General features: G+C 42.9%; 1 protein-coding gene across 5 annotated transcripts in view; it reads right to left on the bottom strand.

Annotated features, from left to right (window-relative positions):
- LOC114764751 (CCR4-NOT transcription complex subunit 2) overlaps positions 1 to 11,535 on the bottom strand; it is a 29,171-nt gene extending 17,636 nt beyond the window's left edge. For 3 of the 5 annotated variants that reach the window (XM_028954643.1, XM_028954644.1, XM_028954648.1), the window contains exon 1: positions 11,389 to 11,535. In XM_028954643.1, coding sequence (XP_028810476.1) covers positions 11,389 to 11,502 — 114 coding nt within the window. In that variant the 5' untranslated portion in view covers positions 11,503 to 11,535. The remainder of the gene's footprint in view (positions 1 to 11,388) is intronic. The other 2 variants (XM_028954645.1, XM_028954646.1) reach the window with 2 other exon arrangements.
- Positions 11,536 to 17,470: the final 5,935 nt, after the last annotated feature.

The following is a 17,470-nucleotide window of genomic DNA, read 5'->3' as shown; positions in this document are numbered from 1 at the left end:
CACAGGTGGGGGTTGTGCTTACAGCCCAACACCGTGCAGCACATTTGGCATTTGCCAGAGAACACCAAGATTGGTAAATTCACCGCTGTGCTCGTCGCAGATGAAAGCAGGTTCACACTAAGTACATGTGACAGACGTGACAGTCTGGGGACGCCGTGGAGAACATTCTGCTGCCTGCAACATCCTCCAGCATGACCGGTTTGGCAGCGGGTCAGTAATAGTGTGGGGTGGCATTTCTTTGGGGGGCCGCACAGCCCTCCATGTGCTCACCAAATGTAGAGTTGGCAGATGCTTTAGTCCAGGTCTGGAAAGGAGATCCCCCAGGAGAGCATCCGCCTCCTTATCAGGAGCATGTCCAGGCATGCTCAACTATGTATTTAATAAGAATAGTTCATTCACTCAGATCTAGGATGTCTTATGTTTGTGTTCCATTTATTTTTCTGAGCAGTGTCTTTGATCAGATAATTATCCTAAACCTGGCTTCTTTACAAATTAGGGATATGAATTATTAAAATCGGTGTTATCTGATCTTCACAACTAACACTGACTATATGTTATTTACAATAGACCATCAATGATCATACTTTGAGAGCTTAACTCAAGGAACCAACCTGCACTGATTCCTCTGCCTTTTCTACATGGTTTAAAACCTGAACGTCAGGAGTGATTATCTTTCACCTGCCTGTTAAATCAGGATCACAAGCTCCACATCTCTGCAACCAAGACCCGGCTGCACCGTGTGCGCCTGACGTCACAACCTCCCACATAGGGAGGCTGGGCTCACTCATCTCCTGCCTTTTATCCACTGAGGTGGTAACTGACTTTAACAGGACCATCTATGCCAAATACGGCACTCCAGCTTGATGGGAGAGAGGTACAAAGCTAACATCATACAGCAGCAACACTGCTCTGTTTCCTAGGAAACCACAAAGAAAAAAAAGCATTAAAAGTAATAATCATTAATAATAATTATTACCATGAGTAATAATAATGAGTAATATGAGTAAGTTACACAACTGCTTTACTTATGTTGAGATGGCCCTCATCTCACATTATCTTCTGCTCCCCCACTGTCCTACGTGTATCAGGATCACATGGGTGCAAGTACTCCGTTTATCCGCGTTTCACATCAGGAATAAACAGTGGAGGAATAAGTGTGTTTGCAGTTTTAATTTAATATTATTAAAATGACCTTTATTTAATAATACAGAATTCTGTGTTCAGCAGCAAAATATGCCTTTTAAAACCTGAAATATCTGTTTTTGGGGGGGATTGGAGTAACATTCTATTAAAGATTTATAATTACGACATTTAGCAGATGCTCTGTTCCAAAGCAATTAACTATCAGTATTTACAGAGACAGTCCCCCGGAGCAATTTTAATCCACAGCATGCAAAAATAAATGAAAATAATAATAATAAAAAAAAATAATAATAATGGTTTGAAGTCAGGCTCAGTGATATGATTTAAAAATAATATCACAATAATTACTCAATATATAAATAGATCCCTTGAAATGTCCTCTAAATATTTGTAGTAATGCTAAATTCGACCTTTTATTGCATAAAATGACACCAATATAATAATACAATAGAACTGAACAAAGAGTCACGACCCTGGCATTTCTAGATCCACTGGTTCTTAGGTTCCCAGACCAGAATTTTGAAATTTTCTGTCTTGTTCTCCTGATCACCTGATTGTGTATATCTATGTATAGTATAAATGTATCTTTGCCTTCTGTCATTCATAATTTTCATATTATGCGTGTTCATGTTTGGTGTCTGTGTTCAATGTATTAAAAAAAACTCCGCATTTGTGAATTGTGCGTTTGCGTTATTTTTCCCTTTCCTTCCAAATGCACTTCACAAGTTTTTCTTTGAAAGCAAGTAGTCCCCCTCCCTCTCCAGTTAATGTCTCTGACATTATGTGGGCTTTCCCTTCTCTCCACTGTACAAAATGATCCAGGAGAGTTTTCTGGATGGGTGGGAGCGGAGATGTCCTCTTTCACGCAACAGACAAGTGAACCTCAAAAGCAAAGTACATGATGTCTGTTGAACAGTAACATAAGAGTTCATAATATAGTCATTTACTGCATCAGATCGCGGCTTGATCCGCATGTATCAAGTATATTCGATCATATAAGTGTATTTCCATTTTTTTCCATTTAATCAAAGAAAAACAAAGGTTATATGCCATCAGAGACTACATACAGCTTCTTTCAGAACAATATTCAATTAATTCTTGGGCATTAGATATACCATGTACAATACATACTGTATGAGAAGAGCACCACCACCACCAGTTCTTAATTAAGGCCTAGTTTAAATTACATCTTACATGCACTAGTCTTGAAAATGATCCTATTTGTCTGCACTTCTGGTTAGTACTCTCAGGATGCTTTATTGTTGGTAAGAGACAGGATTTATGGTAGCGCCCACCTTTTCTTCTCTGGACAATCATTTTTCTTCATCAGAGAAAATGACTTTACCCCAGTCCTCAGAAGTCTGTCCTTGAGGTTTTTCTTGGAGAGAAGTGGCTTCTTTGCTGCCCTTCTTAACACCAGGCCATCCTCCACAAGTCTTCACCTCACTGTGCGTGTAGATGGACTCACACCTGCCTGCTGCCATTCCTGCGCAAGCTCTGCACTGGTGGCACCCCGATCCTGCAGCTGAATCCTCTTTAGGAGACGATCCTGGCGCTGGCTGGGTTTTCTTGGGCCTCTTCACAACACTTGAACATCTCTTCTTAAAGTTTTTGATAAATGGTTGATTCAACCTGCATTGCCTGTGAAGCCCTTTTTATGCAACGCAGTGATGACTGCACGTGTTTCCTTGCATCCAGTCTGCTATTCTAGCTCAGTCAGCATGGCAGAAGGGACTTTGCCATTCACTCTTCATGACATTCTGGAGTATATACAACTCTTGGCCACAACTGTAGAACAAACGTCAAACTGACTCACAGGCCATTCAGGCACTGCTCAATTACAACTACACAATTACAATATAACACGTAAAGCTCCCTTAAACCTCGGAATATACACAGAAACCTGGGACAGGTGGAGGATTACACAGTGATACGTTTCACGGTACTACAACTATCTTGTTGAATCATTATCGAATAGTGGCATATTATATATATGCCATAATATATTACCACAGGACGTAAACCAGGTCAATTAAGTGCAGGTGATTTTCAACCGACGTTCAACCACAAAAGAGCAGACAAACGGCCTTCAGAAGCAAACAGCAGAACCGCAGAGGCAGCAGCTGCAGGCAAGACACCAAAAAAACAAAAAGGGTGCCGACAAGCCTTCCATCTGTGCAGCGCGGCTGCAGACACAGAATGCGTCAACAGTCAGTGATGCGCAAATGATTGGTATGATGGTCAATTCTGCCAAAACTGCAATTGCGTATTCGTAAAAATCTGTATTTAGGGTATTCGACGTAATCGGGTGACATTATAGCTGCATTATGTACTAAGGGCTCTTTCACACCTTACTTTGTTCGTGATTTGATTGGAATGGAGTCTACCTTGTTCACACCGAACGAAACAAACTGCACCAAGTTGAGTTCGATTCGAGCGCACCAAAGCCTGTAGCTGTGAAAGTGCCGTGTCATCACCAAGACCCCTCCCAGACAGACAGAACGGCGCCCCCCGTGGGCATGCTCAGTACACAGCAGCAGGCTAATCCCTCCTTCCCAGCGGACACCAGCTGCTCCGGCTCAGCTCCGGCCCCTCGCGGCTGATGGGAACTCCAGCCAACACTCCAGCCTGGCGATGGACCAGTCCGTCCAAGAGGCTAATATATACTTAACAAGAGTTCACCAGGCATTAACTGGCATTGCTACTACATGACCAAAACCGTTCAATACCATCTATTCAAAACCAATCATGTGATGGGGTGCATTTTTCTTTATTCTTAGAGATAACACTTGAATTTAACACCCTATTCATAAGCAACATGGTTTCATAACTTGTTAGAGATATTAGCAAACCAAAACAAAACCCATCTATGACACAAGAAAACCACAGACCACAAACTGCTTCAAGTTTTTGCTTTGCAGATTTACAAAATGCATCTGCATTAATTACCAAATGTACAACCCGCAGCTACAGCCCACTCAAAGGTCAGCCGTGAAGCGCACAGCAAAGCTCCTCTGGTGTTTAAACCTCTCTATGCATCCATGGTGCCAGACCGGCATTAACAGCCCACTTAATTAAGGTATAAGACACACGCGTTAAATTATGTTTATTATTCAGATGCATCCACCAGGCCAGTAGTATGAATAAAACGCACTCTTGTGATCGGTTGTGTAACGGCTAATCCTGTGGGCAGGAGTGGCCGGACAGGGGCCAAATACGGCTGCCCTCCGCGAGTGGACAAGAGCGCCCACGCGAACGAACTCCCTCCAGCTGTCGGCTCGCGCCCGGACCGCGGAGAGGCCAGGACGTCGCGCTGTGATTGGGCAGATTTCTGGCTTAGCGGGTGGGGCCAGAGAGTGAGAGATAAGGGATGACCTAGATGTGGCTGACGAGAAGTCACCCCTGGATTGAGAGGAGAAGACAAAAAAAAAAAAAAAAAAAGAACAATATAGAGAATACAGGTGAGGGGGGTGATAGGAGCTCTTGCTTCAATACGAGAAATATTCAATAGTTTATTCAATCACAAGCAGAAAATAAGGCATGCAATAGAAGGGCCATCATTAAATTCCCTCTCTGCGCAGCTCTCTGTTTTTTTGTGTTTTAGTGTCTAATTGATATTACTCATATTTAAGCCAGGTTGTGAGGTCGCAAACCAAAATTCCCATTTGGGGGTGAATCGGTGGCGTATTGTTTACTGCCAACCGATATGTCGCCGTCTGAAACCAGTCGCCCATTCGGAACCAACGGTAATGGTTAAAAGCAGAGGACACGTTTCGTTTTGTCACCGTGTGCTGTGCTGCAGTGTTTCACAATGACACAATCACTTCACTTAATTCTACTCTTCAAAAGAAAAGTGTTCAGCAAAATAACCGCACATGGATCATTTAAGACTATTCTATTTGCAATCAACATGTCTTGTACTCTGTGTAAAGCAAAAGCAACTCAGAATGCATATTATATATGATAGGCATTTTACCACCTAATACATCCCGAGGATGAGGAAATGGTGTCCATGATGGCTCTTCATCATAGACTGGGTGGAATTTAGAACGTTCTGTGGCTCCTGGCTCCCAGCTCCCAGGCAAGAAGTCCAGAAACCCTTCGCATCTGAAAGTCGACATCCGAGAGGGAAGCCACAGTGTGAAGTCAGTCTTCTCACGTTGCACACCAACAATCAAGCGCAAGCCTATCTATGTACCGAGAGGCCCGCCGTCTGAGAGGACGGCTCTCACTTCCATCCCACCGGACAAAAAGAGCTCCCTGGTGAGAGATTGCGTTTCGTGCAAGAGGAAGACCTCTGAAGTCGAACACTGAAAGCAGCGGCTGGAGCTCTGCTCAAATCTTCATTACTTTGAAAAGCACACCAAAAAATTAATTAATTAATCATGTCAGTTTATTTTGGCCCAATCTGGAACTATTTATTAAATGTTACAATTAAAAGAATGTAACTGGAATTATCGAATGCAAAAGTGTACCCGTTTGCCATACATTTACAGCATTCATCAGACGTCCTTATCCAGAGTGACTTATAATCAGTAGTCCCCCTGGAGACACCACGAGTTAAGTGTCTCACTCAGGGTCCCAATGCTGGTAAGTGGAGTTTGAACCTGGGACTTGGTGGTCTTGTTGTTCATTGGCGAGTGTCTTACCCACCAGGCTACTACAACCAATACGATGGACGCTTTGCAGGGTAAATGCAGAAACAGGATACTGTTTAACCTCAGCGGGAACTATGAAATTCCTTCTTACATAACCTAGTAATAGCAAAAGACATGATTTGTAGGTAAGAAGAAACGTAGGTGCCATACCCACATTATTACAAAGAAGACTAGCAAAATAATGAGAAAATTTATTTAATAACCATCACATTCAGTGAATTTCAAGAGTCACACACACTGGACAGGAATAAAGTTTATTTCCCATAATTCATATTGGACTACGAAACACAATGGTCAACTGGGCATACACCTTAAATAATATGAATCCATCTTTAAGCCCAGGGTAATGGGTACAACACTAGATGGTATTATACAGAGGGCTGTGGCAAAGCACCATATGGCCAATTTTTGCCACAACAGCCTTCACCGTGACGCCACTGTGACTTCCGGACAAGAAGGAATCCGAGGGAACAGGGCTATAGCCACGACTGATGTGTCGTGCCTGCCAAAGCCGCTCTGACCCGAGAGTGTAACAGACATAAAAACCGGCAGGGACCAACAAGACCTCTTATCGGATGGGCATGTAGATGACAGAGCAAGTCCCTTAAAGGTGCACCGCTACTGTAAAACGTACAGAAGCAGCTCGTACAAATAGCACGTACAACTTCCCTGTGGTATACTATTACTTGAAGGTTTTTAAAGACGAAGTGCAAACTGCATTCGTTCTGAAAGCGGCTTTGGATTTGCTGCAGCTCCCCTGACGCCGCGGACGTCTGAACCAGCCATTTTCCTGCCATGTCCACGCGAGTGAATGAGACCGTAACATCATGTGAAGTAATGTAGAAAAATTATGGGATGCATCGATAATCGGAAATGAAACAAATTGTGAGGTTCACACCTCTGCAGGTTCACACCTCCACTAGATATATATCCAATTTCTTTATGTTGCATCAATAATCCTGCAGACCTTAACTATAACTTAACATTTTACAATAATTAAATCCCAGCACAAACCCCAAAACGTGAGGCAAAGTAAATTCAGTTGATACCATGCACATATACATTTTTTTCATAAAATAATAACTTGATGTAAATATTAATGTGCGCACACATTACAGATCTCTAAACACATCTTGATTTTAGTTGCCTACATCCTGACATCCATACACACACACACAACCACAAAAGAACCGTCCTGCACAAATCTGTTTCTCAGATTCACTTCGGCAAAAAAAACGGCATTTGACCCACAGTCTTACGCTTCATTTAAGACAAACAGGTCAGTCCAACTCATGAAGTCTGATCGTACCATCAATACCACAACATCTGCATGAAAATCCAGCCGCCACTTAATCTGGACTGTTACAATAAACCTACCCATATTCCACCATACGGGAAGGCGCCCACACATACAGCTTAAACAACCATCTTAACAGCTCACAGAATACCTTTAATTAAAAAGGGCAAGGCTAGGCGCCATATGAACAAGTATGGGGAATTTGTCAAAAAGACAAGCAGCAGACGTTGCATGTGCCTCGGCAATGGTGGGTGTTCCTTGGTGTTCCAGAAACAAGTATCAATAGGAAAATGCACGGAGGTCTTTCAAACGAGAATATTACACACATTTCTTCCTGCAATGCCAGTGCAGCATAGGACCTGGAAAATGTACACATTAATATAGGTATACCATAGGTACTTGAAAAGAATGCTTTGTCAAAGACGTCGAATGCCACCCATGAGGTTGAATGTCTCAGCCATAAAGAGATTGTTTCAGATCAGCTAGTTTCAGAAAGTCCCTGACTCCCTTGACCTCTGAGTGGAATATTAGTAGAGTAGATGTGCGCTGGAACCCTGCATTCACACCTTGACTTGACTGACAGGCTGGCTCATTAGGAGGGTAAATCGGCCATCACCGCTACATCCATCCCCATTATCGGTGCAGCAACATTGGGGGCTCGGAGTACAGCTGGCCAGCGTCTCCTCTAACAATATCTTGTAAACTTTCAAACTGCAATGAGGCAAGAGACAGCGGGCTGTGTCTGTGTTTGGTGGGAGAGATAAAGATGGAACTGCACATGAACATGAATTGTCCAGGACAAATAAGCAGAATAACAACAACCAGCCCACACACAACAGAGGACTCCAAATCACTGATGTTTGTACAGTGACCGTAACGGCGCATACAATTTATTAAAGGTCCCCTATTATGATTTTTTTTTTTTTGGCTTTTATATCGGTCTTGTTGGTCCCCCTAATACGGTATCTGACGTCTCTTTCCAAAATTCAGCCTTGGTGCAGAATTACAGCCACTTTGATCCAGTCCCACAATCAGATTGTTTCGGTGTCTGTAGCTTTAAATGCTAATGAGGAGGAGAGAGGCGGGATATTACGTCGTCAACACCATTCACCAACCAAGATGTTTGGTGCAGACAGGACGTCATGTTGACGTTTTTCCAGAAAAGAAAAATGAACACATTGGTTCTTCAGAGTCACGTGTGACGTAACTAAAAAAAACATTTGTGCTCATTTTTACATCCAAACACCGAGCAACCGCAGTGCATCACACGCTTGGAAGCCATGACAGTCGGTGGAGTTACTGTTTTAGGGGAGGGGCGGGAAATTCTCTGGGCGGAAGGAGCATGAGAACAGGAGGTAACCTTTCCCCTTATGATGTCATAAGGGGACAAATTCCAGGCCCGACAGTATGAGATGCTGCTCTTTAAACGGCGAAGCAGAATGACCAAAGCACTCTTTACACCCATCGCCATTTCTAGCCACGGCAGGACGATAGACAAGCTAGGGGAACTCATAGAAAGAAGCCACAGAGGCTTCATGAAAAAGCACGAGTTGAACCTGGCCTCCTACAACATTCAGAGATGAATGATAAACATAACGAGAGCTTGACTGGGTATTGGACAGGATCATTAACAGGGGCACATTACAATAAAAAGTGAGGAATCTAAGTGACAACAAATTGATTTTTTTACATTAGGTGTGAAGTCTGAAACAATTAGGGATGGGGCATGAAGTAGAAACCACAAAACAGACAGGGCGAAAGTATACTTACAACATAGGCAAAGTCATATGAAGAGAACATGAGACAACACATAACATGACAAATGGAAAAGCACTCATCATCTTGTGTATGCTGTGCGCAAACAAGATGCACGTTATCTGTTGTGGTTACACCCTGATCTGGCACTTCAGAGCACCCAGGTCAGTTTGGCTCTGGAAGTATACATGCTGGACAAGCTTGACTCCCAACAATGCCATCACAGAAGCAAATTTACACCAAAAATCTAAAAAGGTACCGATCCGGTGAGGTCTCACAACATGGTTCATATTAATTCTTCCAGAACACATATCACAGTTTTTAACATCTCTTCCCAATATAAAATGATAGAATAAATCACCTACACCCAAGAAAAAACAAAATTAAAAAAAATGTACCTAAACTTCCTTCTAAAGGAGGGGAGAGGCCTTAATACTAGGTAGTTCAATATAAAGTTATGATAAAAACAGTGCAATCAGCTTGAAAACTTCCCATGTGATGCACGGGACACAAAACCAGTCTCACCGCTCTAAAAGCTACACAAGTTTAACATATGATAGCCAGTTAAAATGTGGTGCACCGTATGAATATTTTTAATGTTCCAGAGAATTGCCCCTATAATTGCATTATTTAGTGAAAAAATTTGACACTTAATGGGGACACCACTAACTAAACAAGATGAAACGACACCGCTGGGACCCTATGATTTCTGTGATGCTGAAAACGGGGACATAATCGCGGAATCCAATAAATAACATGGAATCTGCTGTAAAATGCAGAATTGTGTATAATTTCGAGCTTCTGGGCCACTACACGGGTTTCCTGCTGAGGTGGGACTTGCGCAGGGTTACCGGCAACCCCGTAATCAGAAGGTTGCCGGTTTGAATCCACCAAGGTACCACTGGGGTGCCACTGAGCAATGTGTCCTCTGTATGGGACAATCAGCCACCACATTGAATTTACAGATTTTAAATTTAAAAGTGAAGTGATTGTCACATGTGATACACAGCAGCACAGCACACAGTGAAATTTGTTCTCTGCATTTATCCCATCACCCTTGGTGACCAGTGTGCAGCCATGACAGGCGCCGGGGGAGCAGCATGTGGGGACGGTGCTTTGCTCAGTGGCACCTTGGCAGATTGGGATTTGAACCGGCAACCTTCTGATTACGGGGTCGTGTCCTTAAAAAAAATGCAACTTGTTTGTTTATTCGATATGTATTTTTTATAATGATTTCAGATGTGAAGCACTTTTATTTTTCAAATGTAAGAAGGTGTAATATTGAGTTTTTTTGCATGAAATACACATATTATTTACACGTAAATGGTTTACAAATGCAAACAGTAAAAGCCCAGGCACTTTGTTGAACAGCGATTAAATGGGATTGGTCATATTGCATTTATTGTTTTTAATCTTAATCCACTCCACAATCACACAGTTTTTAGTTGAACAAATGCAAGTCTAGAACAAACAAACGATCACGGAATTTAGGAAAAAGAATAAATCATATTTCCCAACGCTGTACCTGTACAATTACAGCTCGGCTCTTCGAAACAACTGGATCAGAGGCAGAGTAATCGAAGCAGCGAACTGGTTTAAAAGCTACTCCCGCCGTTTCTGCACAAGTACCCGATCCAAGCTTCGTAATAAAAGACGGAAACGACGGCGTCGCTTCACGTTGCTGCGTGCGATGCAGCACGGCGGCTAGTCCGTCCTGTACACGTGCGATTTTCATCATTTGCATGCTTTTCTTTTTGTTGTTGCTTTGTTAAATGCCACCCGAGCAAGTGCAGGAACGTCGACTTACAAAGGGCACAATCCTCCGGTTAAACTCTCCACCAAAAGCACCAACGCAAGCTAAAAATAATAATAAAATAAAGAAACAGGCTCGCGTTTGCAGTAAAGCGGGCTCGGCGAGTCTCTGTATGTCAACACAAGCTAATCCAGGTTAGCCAGCTAGCTTGAAGCCAGCAGCGCACCCGGCCGCGGCCAGCTAGCCGCTAGGCTAAACTCGCGAGTGCTGCGGGCAAATGTGGCGAATAAATAAATGCGCTTTTATGCTGCTTGAACGCGCCAAGGGCCAAATCTGCACGACGCCGAGCGCACGTCGTTGCCAGGCGGTCCGGAACAGGACAATGAGGCGGCCAGAACCGAGTCGGGCTGCTGCCGGAGCTAATTAGCTTGTGCTAAAAGAACGGAGCGATTTATCGCCGTTTCATTCGCGCACTTTCCGATTTTTTTCACACGTCCGCTCGAGCTTTCCAGCAGATTTCCCGCCGGCGGCGTCGGAGGAGCGCCGGGGAGCGGAGCTGCTCGGGGTGGGCCTGCTCCGTCCCTCTCGAATTATGGCTGTAGCCTCAGACAAAAAAAAAAACTGCAGGCGGTCGCGGCGCCGCTCCGATTAAAAGCCGCCGACAGCACCGACCTCCGCCGAACCGACACCGGCGCGTACCGCCGCCTCTCGCGTTCGCCCCGCTCGCCGTCCCCGGCTGGCCGAGAGGGATATTTCCGCGTTAATTTCTGCATCAAACTCACCGCATTAATTTCTCTTCTCCCCGCAGATCCAAGATGGCTGTGTATTCCACGGTCGAGGATGCTGGGTGAACAGCCTTTACCCTCTGACCTCGCCTCGACCTCCGCCGTGGACATCGACTAGATCCCCACGTATCACGGGAGAGCCTGGGAATTCATATTCGCAGTCATTTTTTTATATATCACCTTCCTGAGTGAAACTTTGTACGTTATTGTCTGCACATAAAGACGCTCGGATTGCGGAATCCATGTTGTTTCACTTGTAACCCAAGCCTCAGACTTTCTGAACAATCATTCTTGATCATTCTTATTGACTGGAACATTCCTATGCACAACAATTCGAATTGTGGCACCGTGAAATTAAGGGGCCATCCAATCAGTGGAAGGTTTTTCGTCATAATTTGTAATGAAATCTATTGTCATACGTCCACGTGTTGGGCCACACGTGCTCCAAGAAGCAGTACACCTCTTCACCCATTATTGATCATGCATTTTCACAAGTTTATGTCACCTACATGCAATAAACATGTAGAATTGCATATTAAAGGTTGAATCACAACCAATTTAGCCGGTCTTTATCACGTTTCCATGTAATAGTCTGTGATGAATTGAAGAATTACTCCACCCGGGCGACGGGTTGACAGGAGACATTAAAACCTTTCAGGGCCTTCCTGTGCAAAGCTGTGAATCTGCTTAAATAATTGATTGGTCTCAGCGGCCCTGCAGCTACTACTGCCAACAATATGATAGAGCCTTGTAACTTTGTATATGGGCATATAAATATATGTATGTTGTTATTGTTACACTTTGTAACACTTTTTTTTTAAATAATGATTTACTTCCCACCCTCACAAGTATAATAGTGTGATAATTACAGATCTGTGGAGAATAGTTCTAGACGTGTAAGTGCAGTTTCTGAGAAAATGCATCTAAAACCATGTAATGTAACCACATCGTGCTTTAACTTGGAATGGATAATTCCATTTTGAAGCCATTATTATCACAAGTATTTATGCATTGTGACAACTTGCACTTAACAAAATGTGTTGTTTTATATTGAATCTGATTTCAGTACACAAAATGACAATGGAGTCATGACATTTCATGTATAATTCAATATTACTTAATCAGAACAACATTTAAATGATACTGAACAGTATTAAAATTGCGGATGCTTGTCAAAAACAAGAACCAAAATTCGAAGCTGGATAAGTTTCCAAGTGTCCATTTATCATTAATAATTAATGAACCAGCTATATAGACAGCATAATGCTAAAGTGCAGAACTAATTTTCCAGGCACTAAACAGATTTTCTCCTCACGTTCTGAAATGGTCTGTACAGTAGTTAGTACGCATGTATAGCGTAGTCATTTGCCAGCTTTCAGAATGTGAAATAAAAGGCATCTATGAGCAAACACATAATTCCCTTGATTTATTTTATAGGTACCACCATGGTGCCAGACAGAGGCACGACCTTTCAACTTGATTGCCTTCTCCACATTACTGAAGTATTGAGTTTACACCACATTCATCGTTTCAGCCATACGGTACCTTTTCATCCAGGGGTGTAAAGTTTCACTCATTACCAGATACGATGTCTGTGAATTTATGGGGAAAAAACACCATCACTGCTTGTTTGAATGAAGACAGGGGTGGGATCTCCAGTGTCAAATAACGGCCAGTGTGTACATAATGCATGGCCATTCTCTTTTCGAATAGGAGATTTCACACGAACGTGAACACCATTAGTACCTGTCCAAATAACAAGCATGGTGCTTAACAGTTCTCGGCGTAGGTGGCGTGCCGAACCACAGATAATGACATCACAGCGTGAGCCCATGTAAAGGCCGCCCTTATTGATTTATTAATGTGTTCACAGAGCAGGGATGACAGGCAAGGCCTTTAGTCTTGGGTAGGTGATGATGATGCTCCCTGTCAGACTGTGTACTTCTTCTTCTGATCCTGTCTGCGTTTGGGGTAAAGCGGGTCATTCTTTCGATAACTGAAGAAATAGAACTGACTGTGAAAATGTACAGAATAATCAGTCCCCAAAACAACATCCTATACATCCATTTTAAGTATACCTTCTGAATGAGCTGATTGCATATTTGACTGAACATATCATCTCTCACACTGTGCTGCTGTGTTAATATTACCATTATCATACTATCGTATCATTAATTACTATTAATACTATTATTATTATCATATTATATACTATATACTAAATATATCCATACACTGCTATACTATTATATTGCTGCTACTTGTCTGTCTGGTTTGTCTCGACCTGCACTATACTGCGGGTCGTTGCACAGTGTCCATTGTCATGTTTTTGTATTGTGTCTTTTTTCACACTGTGAATCCCCGAAGCCTTACAATCTCATCTCTTGTATATGGTGATATGACAATAAAGTTCACTATGACTTCACTTTAACTTTTGCATTCAGTGAGCTGGATGTGCTTTATTAACACTGGTGGTTCTATGGCTTCTTCCTATTATCGTATTATAAATTATGAAACTAACATACTAAATGCCATCATAAATCAAATGCCTAAAAAATTTGTTGGCAAGGCACCTTTCAATGATGAAACTTTAACAAGTAGGAAAGGTTATGAACATCTTCAAGCCAACATCTTGTTGACGTGATCAAAAACAGTTCAATTTCACATCATCATCATGACTTCTTCTTCCTTTTCTTCTTGCTGTTCTTGTGCACCGAGTTAATGGGGAGGCAGTAGATGTGCATCGGGATGTTTTTGTAATAGCTTGTCACCCAGGGCCTGCCAAAGAGAACAAATCATCAACGTTTCAGTCAAAATCTCATCTAGAGTCAGACTGGAAGTAAACTGGTGTACTAACACATCAACGGTTTAACATTTTTCATTTTAATTTTAAAACAGCTACTATTTTACATCTTTTACTTGCTATTAAAACCTGCTGGTTGATGTAATGGATAACACTCAGTAAAAAAGGGCGATGTCTAATGAGGGTGAGATTCAGGTTGAATTCAGTATACTAACAAGCCTAAGAAAAAAAACTGGCCACTGTATGAACCTTTTACCTTGACATGTGTGTCGTGTACTGTCTTCACTCATTAAATACACTACACCCCATAACGACAATGTGAAAAAAGGTTACTTGAGGTTTTTTGCAAATTTGTTAAAAATAAAAAACTGAGAAATCACATGTGCATAAGTGTTTACAGCCTTTTGCTCAGTACTCAGTACTTTCTTACGCTTTTGGCAGTGATTACAGCTTCAAGCACAACTACAGTATCTTTGGAAAGTTTGGCCCATTTCTTTTTGCAGAACATCTAATCAGGTTGGATGGGAATCGTTGGTGCGCAGCCATTTTAAGAGCTCTCCAGAGATGTAGAGTCAGATTCAAGTCTGGGCTCTGGCTGGGCTATGATATCTTGGCTGTGTGTAGGGTTGTTGTCCAGCTGTTTTTATCCATGTTGTCTCTGTACATTGCTGCAGTCATCTTTCCCTCTACACTGACTTGTCTCCCATATCCTGCTGCTGAGAAACAGCCCACTGACCACTCTACCATACAGATCTGAGTGGTGGATTGCTGCTGAGATGGTTGAACTTCTAGAAGGTTCTCTTCTAGAACCTCTGGACCTTGGTCACCTCCCTGACCCTTCTCCCCTGGTTGCTTAGTTTAGATGACTAGCTCCTGTGGTTTTTGAACCTCTTCGTATGATAGAGGCCACTGTGCTCATTGGGACCTTCAAAGCAGAAGAAAGTTTCCTGTAAAAATGTCTTCCCCAGATTTGTCCTGCGAGACAATCCTCTCTCTGGGGTCTACAGACAGTTCAATTGTGAGCTTCTTACCAAAGGCTGTGAATACTTATGTACATGTGTGTTCTCATTTTTTATTTTTTTTAATTAAATTTGCCAAAACCTCAAGAAAACTTTTTTCATGTTGTCATTATGGGTTGTTGTGTCTCGAATTCTGAGGAATATAATCTATTTTGAATATAATATATTTTGGAATGAGGCTGTAACATAACAAAATGTGGAAAAAGTGATATAAGCACACCTCATGTGTCATGTCATTAATCTGTTTTTCAGCCCAAGCTACAGATCATGTGTCATACACTAGATGTGCTTTCTTCTTCTCCCGCTCCCTCACATCCATGACAGACATGCATGCTTAACCATCTCTGAGTTGGGCCTGATGTACTTTGTGGTTCTCTGATTGAGGCTGAGGTAGCACAGGCTCTTCCAGCGCTGCCGGTTCTCCTCCTGGCGCAGCTGTTCTTCCATCTTCTGACGCTCCTCCTCCGACCGCAGGGTCTCCCGCAACTCCTGCTCAATGCGTGCCAGCTGGGAGAAGAGACGCTTAGGTTCAGAGCAAAAAGTACATTTGTGTCCTAACAGTGAACTTGAAAGTTGCCAGATCAATTGCACTGCAGCAAGCTGACACCAGCGAACTTCAACTGAGGATGAGGAGAGGAGCATTCATAAAGTCCTTTCAACTGTGACAGACGTGCTGTTACGTAGGACACAACTGGTGAGAACAGATACAGAAAGACAGACGTGAACACGAGAGCATTCGCCCTCACAGCAAGCCCGCATGTTCAAGCTTGGGCTGAACTCTCCACACCGCAAAACGACTCATTTCCAGCTGGGCTGTTCCTTAGCTGCCAGGTCACCACTGCCACAACTTGAGGTATGGTGGCAATATTATTAGATACTCCACTTACAATGTGTGCACGATGATTTCCTTGTGATTCTTCTATACGAATCACTGCTTTGATCCATCGTGCATGGAGATGAAAGAGGAGACCACCATGTTTGTGAGTATGAGAGCGAGAGATGCCGAGAAAGACAGCTTTCTCAGTGCCTGCACATCATTACTGCATGACTGGAGCAACCTGGCGTAGTTGCAAATATGGCGCCTCGAACGTCTCTGCGCCTCGAACGCAGCTGTGCAACACATATCCTCTCCAAGAGGGTCAAAAGAGAGCGACGCAAAAAAACAACCTCTCCACCATCTGGAGCTCCCTCCGCCCGGCTGAACACAGCAGCCTCTGTTAAAGAGCATAACTGTAGAACAGAAATGTCCTTTTTTCTTTGTTACTGAACTCGGCTGCTTTTTATGCCATTTTTGGATGCATGTGTGATGTGGGCTCGGGCACTCGGGTGCACGCCACTAACCCAGTAAGAAGCTTCAACACGGCACCTGGATCACAGAATGAGGTCCCCTTGAGCAAGGTACCGTCCCCACACACTGCTCCCCGGGAACCTTTCATAGCTGCCAACTGCTTACTCAAGGGATGCGTTAAAAGCAGAGGCTACATTTCACTGGGTGCTCTGCTGTGGTCTGTCACATGTGACAATGACAATTATGGGATGGATCATCAGGATAGAGGTTTATTGGGAAACTGTCTGAACTGGCTTATTTACTACTACATTAGACCTACACTACACTACACTCCCCCAATCTCCCTTTTACACCTACGTTATGATAGGAGTGAACATAGAGCTTGACAGAGGCCCATGTGCCCCCATGTCCTACATCACTGAGCTGTGTGATGTTCAATTTGAGCTTCTGCTCTCTTGCACTTGCATTTCCACAATATTCCTGTGTTGTCAAGTGTGGGGGGTGTCAACTGTAGGGCCTGTCAAAGCCCATTGAGACATACTGTATGTGATTTTGGGCTATATAAGAAATAAATGTTGTTGTTGTCTTCCAAGCTAATTTTATGTCTGTAAACGTGCTTGGTGCTGGTTTAGAACTAAATATGTTTGACAAAGGCCATTAATCAGACATTTTATAAGAAACTATACAAAAAAAAAGACTATATCAAAAGGCTTTGTTCAATGACTGTGTTACCTCTGCCAGTAAACACTGGTTGTCCTCCAGCTTTCTCTGCTGCTCATACAGATCGACCATGGCCGGGTCATCCTTCTGCATTGCCTTTTTGATTGGTGAGGACAGACGTTCTCTGTGGGGTAAACGATAAGACAAAGATCCATAGGAAAATACATAAAATACACAACTAATCACAATAACTGAATATGAATTCCGTATGCTACTTTCACAGTGTTTAAGGTTCTGGGTCTGTTTATG

This window comes from Denticeps clupeoides, chromosome 15, assembly GCF_900700375.1.
Source record: "Denticeps clupeoides chromosome 15, fDenClu1.1, whole genome shotgun sequence".
Classification (NCBI taxonomy): domain Eukaryota; kingdom Metazoa; phylum Chordata; class Actinopteri; order Clupeiformes; family Denticipitidae; genus Denticeps; species Denticeps clupeoides.
The sequence above is the reverse complement of the archived record's forward strand: the minus strand, read 5'-3'. Positions and strand labels throughout refer to the sequence as shown.